This window comes from Cryptomeria japonica, chromosome 9, assembly GCF_030272615.1.
Source record: "Cryptomeria japonica chromosome 9, Sugi_1.0, whole genome shotgun sequence".
NCBI lineage: Eukaryota > Viridiplantae > Streptophyta > Pinopsida > Cupressales > Cupressaceae > Cryptomeria > Cryptomeria japonica.
In genome coordinates, this window is record NC_081413.1 from 658,485,871 (window position 1) to 658,497,960 (window position 12,090).

At 28.5% G+C, this 12,090-nt stretch overlaps 1 protein-coding gene across 1 annotated transcript; it reads left to right on the top strand.

Annotated features, from left to right (window-relative positions):
* The first annotated feature begins 9,675 nt into the window (after nucleotides 1–9,675).
* LOC131858591 (protein kinase G11A-like) lies at nucleotides 9,676–10,158 on the top strand. The gene has a single exon (XM_059211879.1). It carries the CDS (start codon nucleotides 9,676–9,678, stop codon nucleotides 10,156–10,158), a length of 483 nt encoding a protein of 160 aa, XP_059067862.1.
* The last annotated feature ends 1,932 nt before the right edge of the window (nucleotides 10,159–12,090 follow it).

The following is a 12,090-nucleotide window of genomic DNA, read 5'->3' on the forward strand; positions in this document are numbered from 1 at the left end:
TGAGATAGAGAGATAGAGGCAAAGAGACAGAGAGAGAGAGAGAAAGAGGAATGGATCGAGACGGGGAGAGAGAATGAGAGTTATAGGGAACAAAATACTTGATAGAGGAAGAGAAAGGGAGGGGGATGGAGAGTGAGATAATGGGAGAGAGAGACACCAAAGAGAGGGGGAGAGAGTGAGAGATAGAGATATTTGAGAGAGGGAGAGAAAGAGAGAGATAGACAAAAGAGAGAAAGAGGGTGAGGGAGATGAGAAAGAGAGGGAGAGATACATAAGATTGGTAAGAAAGTAGAGAGGGACATGTTTAAGAGACAAATAGGTAGGGGTTGAGGAAGAGAGAGGGAGACTGTAGGGAAGAGATGAGAGAGATAATACTCAAAAAACTAGAATCTTCATTATAACTCTTAGAGATCTAAAACCACTCTCAAACATCTTGACAATATCTAAGAAACATAAAAGACAAAGAGAAATGGCACTTATATTGAAATATTATATTTTATGTATATATCCTACCGAAAAACCTAATGGAATGCTAAATGAACTGCATACAAGTCCATATTACTAATTTAAATTTTATTGATATACAAACGCATATGTATTTTACAAACTAAAACTGCGTACGGAGTTTTAGTTTCTAAACTGCATATGCAATTAGTATACTTTAAACCCCATACATGGTTTAGCTTTGGTAAAGCTTGGCAAAAAGAGCCTAAACGTCTATAAGGAGTTTTTTAAATTTGAAATACCCCATCTACGTTTTGTGTTTTTTCATGTTTTTTTGGGGTGTGTCCACTGTTTTGCATACCATCTTGGTGCACACACCCAATATTGATATTGAAAATGATTAAAAACAACTATCTTGACATCGGTTAGGGTTAAAATGATGTCCAATTAAATTAAGAGTTGATCAGGATCATGAAACAACAATTGAGATTGATGTCCAGAAGACCTAATTCAAATTTGAGAAAACGGGATCGAATAGGAAAAGAATGGGAAAGAATGACACAATTACAACAATTACATGCCATCCCCAATTTACTGCTCGTTAAATAAATTTGTTTTTCTTTTATAACATTCTATCTTTTTAAAACTGAAATAATGGGGCTTCATTTTATATGGAATCCTTTCTTTTCTACCACATGATCCCCAATTTACTGTTGGTTAAAATAAATGTGTTTTCTTTTGATAACTTTGTATATTTTTAAAACTGAAATAATAGGGCCTCATTTCTGCTATTTAAATAAATGTGTTTTTCTTTTGATTACATTCTATCTTTTTATAACTGAAATAATGGGGCTTTGTTTCTGTCCTGCCTCATTAATAAAAAAAATTAGTTATATAAATTTTATTTATTATATTTTTCAATCTATTAAAATAACTAATGTTATTTTTATTATAAGCCTTCTACAATCTATTAAATCTAATAATTCTATCATCTTAATTCCATTTTAAGATTAACAAATCTATTTTTAAGTAACATAAAATGAATATCATTATATTTCAAAGATTCTTACATTTCTTAAAATTATTTAAATTATAAAAAAATTAATTTAATTTAATTTTATAGTACTTAAATCTCAAAACTAATAAACTTTTTTATAATAAATCAAAATAACTTCAAAAATGATCAACTAAGCATGTATAATTTAAAAAAATTTAAAATGAAATTATAATAAATAACATAAATTACTTAATGAAAAGTATAACGCTAGATTTAACTCCCAAAAGAAGATGTTAAACTCGAAAATTTAAGGAAACCACTGATCTCATGAATATAAGATTTTTGTATGTGCATAATAAAAACAAGTAAAAATAATTTATTTCCCTCCAAAACTATTTTTCTAATAGAAATTAAATTAACAAAAGATTTTGTATGTGCATAATAAAAACAAGAAAAATTTATTTCCATCTAAAACCATTTCTTAATAAAAATTAAATTTAGATGTTTAACAAGTAGGATGCCTCTATTTTTGAAAAAGATCTCAAATAATCTTAGAACACAATTTTTTTTTATTCATAAAACCCCATCTTCTTTAAAATAGAGCTTAAACCCCTCTCATGTAAATCATTCCATGATATCTTCTCACTCTCTTATTCTCTAAATAAAGCTAGATAAAATACTAGGAATACTAAGGGCATGTTCCCATGCAGCTGCTTAGCTTATTTTGAATATTTTTAGGGATTATTTGTGAAGCAGTTGACCCCATGAATATTTATCTTTGTTGCTTATTTTTAAGCAAAACATCTTAAATTTGTATTAATAGCATTAATACTAATTTGTGTTAATAGCATTAATACTAATTTGTGTTAATAGCATTAATACTAATTTGTTAATAAGCAGTCAGTGCTTATTTCTAATTCCTAAACAATAGGAAAGATTCCAAATTATCCCTTTTTTTGACAATTTTTAAGTTCCATGGGAACACTTAACTGCTTATATTTAAGCTGAAAATAGAGTTAACCAGTCGCATGGGAACATGATGTAAGATTACCTCCTAGAGAAGAAATAAGAACGATTGGCAAGAAAAACAAGTGCCACGTAGTGGTGACTATTTGCCCTATAATATTGATATAAGAATAATTGTGAATATAAATTTTATATATTAATATAAAAATATAACAAAATTAGTATTAATCATAACTAAATAAATCTAGTTAATTATTATAGAATTGATTTAATATTATGATATAATATTATAATTATTAACATTAATATTTAAAAATTAAAAAATATTAATTTAGCATTAATAATAAAATAAATAAATCTAATTAATTGTTCATTAATTTAATATTTAATAATTAAGAATATATCTCAATAATAAATAATAAATTTATTAACATATAATATATATTATATAAATAACAAATATGTCAATTTGAATTGATTATTAACAAATTAATATATAGATGGAATTATCAATTATAATTACATAATATTAATAAGAAATATTTTTCAATATAAATATGATTTTTAGTTGAACAATTATTACAATATTTCCATGTTAGTATTTATAGAGAGTAATGAAAAAAGTTGAAATTTTATAATTTATAATTAATTTTATTTATATAATTTGAATTGTCATAAATATAGAGATAAAAAAAATATTATATTATTTTAAGAAATTTGTGTTGAAAAATTAATTATCGTTCACTAAATCAGATAATTAATTTTTTTTTAATTTCATAATAATTAATATGTAATGTAGATTATAATTTAACTAACATATTATTTTAATATTTATGACAATTAATTATAATTTTTTAAATAAATATAATTATTAATTTATTGATTATTTAATAATATAATATAAATATTGATATTAATCTTATGATGATATTATTATAGTAATTGAATTATAATTAAAAAATTATTTACCAAAATGGTTTTCAAATAGTTTTATTTGCAAGTACTAGAAGATTGGAACCGTACTAATAAGAAGAATAAGAATGCAAGCATACAATGAAGAGCCCATCACAACTCCTTTGCCTACCATTTGTTTTGAAATTACAAAATTATATGCAATGATAATAAAGACAAGTATTTATATATTAAAAATTTTAATTATTTAGGGATGTTTCTACATTTTCTCTCAAGACATTGGAAACTTTCTTCTTTGAAATTTGTAGAGATTGAAATGCATTTAATTGGTAAGGTTATCAAATATTCAAGGAGATGTTTCTATTGTTATAAAATACTATTGAATCTTCTAATCCAAAATGTAAATATGTAGCATACTAATAATTTCACTATTAATTATGGTTGATAAAAAATTTAAGGCTTCTGGGGATCCTGTGTTGAGATGGCTACATTTGAAGATGATTTTATAGGAAATACAAGGGATCCTACCCATGATAATGGATGTGAACTCATTTTGGACCTAACTTGAGAAGGTTATCATTTATTGTAAGCTTTTATTAGTTGGTGTTTTATATACATAATAATATTGTATGCCACTCTTGGTGTACATGATAAGTGAAGGATCCAATAAGTACTTCCAACCTAATATTATATGTATTATTTTATTTTGTGTCTTGTCTTCTAATATGATTTAGTCTTGAATATTGAAATTCTAGGAATTCTCATGAAATAGATCCTAGGTTATTCCCCTTGTTTTGATCTTGAGATATGGATATAGTTATGAGGACTTATTTCGAGAAGTGCAAATAATGATTTTTAGCTTATGGCATATTCCCCTTGTTGCAAGAATGATTATTTTAATTGATCTACCTTTAGTATGAGAGGTTTCAATCTATTACTACCATATTTGCATTTGATTTGAATGTTACATGTTAATATCATTTTACTTCAGGAATGGTGGAGGATATCTTACTTTAGAGAGCTTGGTACATGTTAGTGTTGAAAAAGGATAAGGTTTAATTTGTCGGTTCTCTTGTTATTCTTGTCCTTCTTGTTCTTATTTTTATATGTTTGTATTTACATTGTTGAGTATGTAGAACTTGTGAGAGCTATGGAAACTACTGCTAAGATATGTATTGCAAATGTTTTATAGGATTTGCATATTATAGTATGCTTCTTTCACCCTATGTATTAGAGGAGTTAAAGCCTTATTCTCTATGAATTACTATAGATATAATTGATATGTTTTAATCTATTTTAATATCTTACATTACTTATGTGGTGGGATTTATTGGATATATGTCTATCAATCCTCTTGGGTATCTTACATTGTTCATTACTATTGTGATGAATAGTTTTGATGTTTAATTGGTTTTGGATTGATGAGTTATGTAGGTTGTCGATTAGCTACCTATTTTATTGTAGTGAGATAACTTCGATGTGAAGTACCTATATCCACAGGAACATATTAGAGTTAATGCAAACCTTGTTATTTTTCCTTAATTTGGTAATTTACGCATTGGTATGTTACCTTTTGATAGGAGGACGGATATATAGCTCGACTCAATTATAATTTTGAGCTGACATGTTGATGTCATGAAGTTATATCTATGATGGTGTACCTTGGTTTAATGTATGGTTATCCTGGATAAGTAAAAATTTGTTATGGTTTCTATTCTATATGATATGAGAAAGGTATCTACTTACAACCTTTGTTATCATTTGCATTTGATGTTTCTATTTATACATAGATTGTAGTGTATATTCTAGTGATAGTTGATATAGATCACTTTATTATGTTCCTTTGTCTTCCATAAGTGGCATGTTGGAGGATGTAATGATCTTTGTTCTTGATGGTAGTTATCATGCATGCTTTTGCAAGTGTCTTGGAGTATGAGAGCATGGAGAAGATTCAACTAGTACATATTGGTAAAGCAATTATTTGACCTTGTTTGTGATTCCTATGGGTGTATTTATAATGCATGATGTCAAGTAGGATAATGTTACAATTAAGAATCAATTTAACATATAAATTATATTTCATATTTAATGGTTCGAACATCCTTTGATAGTGTACCAAGGCACTTAGGATGTACTCGAAAAATAAATTGTAATATTTATTTTCACTACACGACTTGTAATACATTCATAGTAGATGATGGGCTCCACTATCAACAATAAATGTGAGTTGTGGACATGAATATTATTATTTATTTCCCCACATTTGATGCCTAGAATGGAATGGTTAATGACAAGTGAAGAGGTCACTCTAGTGAATCTCAATATTTTATTGTTTATTACATTTAATATAATTCTTATATTCCAAGTTTGGTCACCCAAGTCAAAAGGAATGTATTGGAGTCAAAACTAATGTCATTCTACAATTAACAAGGAAATCCACCAATTTGGTAATTTTATAATGAAAAGTCTTTTTTAGAGACCTTATTTTGTATTTTAGAGCTCTCACAATGCCTATATAAACTACTCCTTGGTTGTAGAAATTATGAGGAACATTTGAATGCAGAGTTACTATATAAGAATAGGAATAGGTTGAGGCATAAAGAGTTTGTTCAAACATACAAAGGTGCTAAAATTTAAGAAGGATAAGAGGGAAATGAAAGTAAATGTGTTGGAATCTCGTTTATTTCAAGATAATGCATTGTTTACCTTTCTTCTTGGTAGATTTTTTTGTTGCAATATTTTCTCCACATAAATAATGTGCTATGTAATGCTCTAATATTTTGAATTTTTTGTTTTTGTTGCTATCTTATGATGATGTGATGCATTATTTATTTCTCTTATAAAATGACATTAAGTAGTGTTCTTAGGAATCATATGTTAACTAACTCTTAGAATCATGAAGTAGATGGATCTAATTATGGAAATTACACCTATTTATTATTTAGATAGTTTTGAACCTCTATTATTAGATCCTAAATATTTTTCATTAATTTAAAAGATAACCAAGATCTTACCCAAATATTTTCATATATTATTATTATAAGAAAAGCTATGTTACTAAGTCTTAAAGAGAAATTTTAGATTGTGTTTTTTTTTGTTTGAATGATGTACAATTATTTAGGTTTTATAAAAATGAATTATTGTGTAAGAGATAAATTAAGTATGTTGGATGCTAATATAATATTTTTGGACTTTTTTGTGTAATTCCATTCATGTAATAGAAATATTAGTTAGGGGCCACATGCATTAAATGATAAATCACGAGAAGGTGTCGGTAAGCTCATATAATCATCATCTTAACTAAGTCTAAAAAAATGAGTGGTAATAATGTAAGCCCTAGTTGTAAAGGAATTGTAAAACAAATAAGATAAATCAAACAATTGAAAACCTCTACCAATCAGTTATATTTCTAAATTATCTCACCATATAATACATAATCATCACATTTTTTATAATTAACAAGTAAAACTTATTTCACATATCAAAAGGAATATGTAGAACCATCATAATCATCTTGTAATTTTTTTTTTCTAAGGATCATGATGTTATGATGTAATGAATAAGAGGTGTATGAAAATCTTACACTTAGTTATGTCATGATCATGATAATTATAATTGAAAAAACCTTGTGATGTAGAATATTTTTTATCATAATTTGCATCATCATATATAAAAATAGATATACAATTTATAAATCATACTTCTATGAATGTAACAGTAATATTAAATGTATAAGAAACATCATTGTGAGGTACAATGATGTAATGAATAATTAATGGAGGTAGAACCATGCCATTCATATCAAAATGTATCACTAGGTGAAAACTAATTATGTATATAAACTATTGTTGAACTTATTGGAAAATGAGTCTATGTAATAAGAAATGTTATCTTTGAGCCTTCTTTGCTGCGGTGGCTTGTTTCCTGAATGCCTCGGTGAAATCTGCCAATTATCAATCAATTTGCTCTTCATATGCGAAGATATGAAAACTCCTCTGCCATTTCTTTTCTTTCTGTTCTTACCAACGTTGTTTAATGCGCTAGATAACTCGAACATCAATCAATTTACTGTTCATAAGCCCAAATATGTAATACTTTCTTTTCTGCCACGTCATCATCAATTTAGTGCTTGTTACATCGAGAGGCATAACCTACAATAGCATCATATAGGGATCATCACCAGTAATGGTGTAAGAAAAAAGAATTGCTTCATATTCCTGAAAAAAGAATTGCTTCATATACCTGAGAGTTACTAATGAAATTAATAAAGTATAAAATAGAAAAACAATAACCAACAAACAAGAAGTGGGGAATATATTGTAAATAGAGGAATATAGGTAAATAACAGGTAAAAAGATATCATATAATAATAGTATTATTCTATTATCATAAATAAGCGAACAACAACAATCATTTCAAGAACTCTGCATGACAACCGTTTTAAAGAATCCTTTAGTGCCAACGTTACCAATTCTATACAATGAAGCTATATGGTATGCATTTTGGTCAAAGATAACTTACCATTGGCATTGCCCTCACATTTTGCTTTCTGCGCAGATCTGCTTCATTTCTTTTATGTTGCTTTCTATGCAGGTCAGTTGGGTTTAATCTCGATATCGGTTGACTCGTCCACAATTTCCTGCATTGTATTTTGAATGCATCCATCGAAGGAGTCGAGTTGCATCGAAAGAGTCGAAGGAGTCGAGTTGCATGGAAGGAGTTGAGTTGCTGCAGCACTAGGCAGTGATCACCACCCACGCATCTTCATGGGTTATCTCCTCCCTCCCTCTATTGTATATTGTTTTTTGTGTATATGTTTCCTTCATTGATGTTTAGCGTTTCTAAATTTCTTCATAGTTATCAGAAAGATGAGTCCTCTTTTAGTCTTTTAGAGGAAGTCAACATTGCGGAGCTGTGATGGACTCCATTTTATATTAGCACACATTTATGTAATCTAAACAGTTATTGCTATTGTCCTAGCACATAATTTTCTAGATTTTTTTCCCTTAAAAGTGTATGTATTACAACGTTTATTTATGTAATCGGTAAATTTGTTTTGTCAAGAATTCATAGAGTATAATTGCCCAGTTCCTTTACCCGAATGCTCATTAAATTTATTTTGTTAGAATTAATGGAGTATAATTGCTGAGTTCCTTTACCCGAATTCTCATTAAGTAAAACTGGTAGAAAAATATATAAATGATTGTATTCCCACATAAATTTTCATTGTTAAAAAATATTTGCAATATAAGGGTTTGAAGAGATTTTTCAATTTTGTAAAGTTGTTATTATTATTAGGATATCTCTCGGCATAACCTATAATGGCATCATATAGGGCCGAGCAGTTTCTTTAACGATAGAATATTCCATATTAAAAAAAAAATGATTCATATTCTCACAGTTACAAATGCAACAGACAATCTGGCAATTACAATCACACATTCAACAATCATAGATCTATTTGAGTATTCTCAAGTATTGTGATAATTACGCCGAGAGGCGTTCCTACAGTCACAGCAGGGGGGAGTGAAGGCATCCGTGTATACACTAAAGAAAACGGATGATAGTTACGTTTTCAAAAAGTTGGATGGTCACAGTCACAGCAGGAGCAAGTTACACACTATCCTGCAGCGGTTACATGCATGCTCCAAACACAATATGATTTGAATCAAAGATTCTGCAATAGTTACAGATTGCATACTACAAACGACTGGGATGAAGAATGTAACCGAACATTACAAGGAAGTTGAAACGATTTAAACGATTGAATTTTCTTGGCTGTCCAGCATGGCATCAACAAAGCTTTTGCAGTCAAAGTGATGAGTAAGGAACAGATGAAAGCCTACAAATTGGCAGCTACGGAGAAGGAGATTCTGTCTTCACTGGATCATCCATTTCTGCCGTCTCTGCTTACCCACTTTGAGTCAGAGACTCATACATTTCTGGCCATGGAGTATTGTTCTGGAGGAGATATTAACGTGTTGAGGCATAGGTAACCCAGTAAAACCTTTTCAGAGTCCACCATAAGGTGAATATTTGTGTTTGTGTGTTCTTCTATATTTCTAACTTGCATTTGGTGGATGTCTGCGTCCTGCTTTAATTTCAATATCAATCTAATTATATTTGTTATGTTTTTGCAGTCGGTATCGGGGGATCCTGGTGCATAAACTTCTCCTCTATAATTGGAGACTTTTTGAGAGAATAAACTAATTAAACACTTTGTAGGATTATCTTTGTTACTATATAATTGTGCAGATATTTTTTGTCTGTATATATAAGAGAGAGATTCCTCAAGGTGAACAGGTGAAATAGTGGTAATTGAAGTCATTTTTTTAGATGATCACCTGTCTTCATCCATGTGCAGGTTTTACGTGGCAGAGGTGATTGTAGAGTTGGAGTATTTGCACGAGAAAGGAATCGTATATCGAGATATGAAGCCAGAGAACATATTGGTGCAAGATAGTGGGCACATAATGCTCACTGATTTCGATCTGTCCCTGCGTCTCATATCTGATCATGGCGAATATAACGAATGGAAATCTTGTTCGTTTGTGGGTACGAAGGAGTACATCGCACCAGAGGTCCTGTGGGGCAAATTCCATTCATACCCAGTCGACTGGTGGTCTTTCGGAGTCTTTCTATATGAAATGAGTCACGGTCAGACACCTTTTAGGGGGTTTAGTCGAAAGGACACCTTTGTGAATATTATGAGCAAGGACCTCTTTTTCTCATCCTCATCTTCTCTGGATGATCTTATTCAGAAGCTCCTTGCGAAAGAGCCGACAGAGAGGCTAAACAGAAAGCAAATAAAAAGCCACCAATTCTTTTGGGGCATGTGATGGGATCAACTGCAGTTTGTTTCTAGGCCTCCTTTTGTGCCGCCGCTCTCTCCTGAACCTCTTCTCACTTTTCACAAAGAAAATGAAGAAGAAGAAACAGAAGACATAAGCTGCGGCTCTGTTTGGCATCAAAAACTATTTACCTATATAAAATTAAGGTGAAAGCAAAATTACATTATCAAAGTTTACATGTTTTCAATCTTATAAAATTAGATTAAAAAAATCACAATCAATTATTCATTATTATAGATTTGTTTGTTATTTTTAAAATATATTTATATTTTATTTTCTTTTATTTCTATTTTGATAATAATTTCACTTTATTTTGTTAAAATGTGTAGATTACCAAACAATTTTAGCAAAACCAACATCTATAACTTTTTGTCCTCTTATCAATATATTATGCAAATAATATGTATATGATTTCAAAAAAAATATTGTAAAAATTAATTTATTATAGTAGTATCAATTTAGAAAGAGAAAGGAAGAAAAGAATCCTAATTTTTAATTTAGAAAGATCAAAAAGGAATTTATATGTTTCTAAATCTTAAACATAAAAAATATTATGTTTCAAATTTACATCTAATACACAAATATTTAAAAAATAATATACAATCTTTAATTTTCAATTTAGAAACATCAAAAAGAATTCTTATGTTTCCACATTTTAATTTCTAAATTGGAAAGATTGAAATTACATACAGAAATATTAAAAGAACTTTTTATGTCTCTAAATTTTAATCATAAAAATATAATGTTTCTAAATTAAAAAAAAAATGAAAACTATGTATATAAATAAATATTCTTAAAAAAATTATACACTCAAATTGTTTCATAAAGGTTAAACCCTCAAATTAAGATTATATTTTAATTATGGTTATCGTTAAGGTTGGAGTTTGATAAGAACTTAATTATCTTTTGCTTTATAGTTAGAGTTTAAATTTTATTAAGTTTAGAGTTAGATTCAAGGTGATGAGTAAGATAATTTTAATTAAAAGAAATTTTAAACCTCTAATCCTACCTAATTGAAATCTAAGCATAACCTAACCCTAAACTAAATTGAATGCTAACTATAAACCTAATTTAACCCTAACTCTACTCCACATTCAAACAAAACCTTAAATAAAATTGAACCCTAAACATACCAATAAACCTAATTGAACCCTAACCCTACACCACACTCAAAGAAAAACTTAAATAAAAATTAAACCCTAAACATATCAATAAAGATAATTGAACCCTAACTCTAAACCTTTAATTAAACAATAAATCAAATTGAACTTTAAACCTAATGCTAAACCAAAATAAACCATAACCTTAAATATTATTAAACCTTAATAGTATAAAGAATTGAACCCTAAGCTTGAACCCTAACCCTAACTCTAACACTAAACCAAATTAAACCTTATCCCTTCAAAAAATTGAATTGTAATCATAATCTTGATTTAAATTGAATGCTAACCCTTATCTTAATTAAAATTGTAACCCTAATGAAGTCTAATTTTAACTCTTAATAAACATTACCACAAATTGTAAGTTCCCTAATAAACATTACCACATTCTAAGAAATACATTATTTTGTATTGATTTATGTTTGAATCCTACATGGAAGGTATGCATTTATTCTAAATTCTCTTACCTTAACATATTTATTATTAAACAAAACATATTTAATGTAGTTTTTCTAAAACAATCATTTTTTAGTATGTTGAATTGATATAATAGTTACTAGGGTTATGATTGAATCACAACACTAACCCTAACCCTTAATAATTGAAATCTAATTGAATTGTAATACTAAATCAAATACTTATTGAACATTAACCATAATCCTAACAGTAACTCTAATTGATCCATAATTCTAACCCCAATAAATATTTTACAATGGTAAGCCTAATTATAACCTTACATTAACCCTAACCCAACCTTAAA

What these genes read in the sequence shown, in the direction of transcription:
- LOC131858591 (XM_059211879.1), top strand. Translation starts at nt 9,676, where the DNA reads ATGTGCAGGTTTTACGTGGCAGAGGTGATTGTAGAGTTGGAGTATTTG.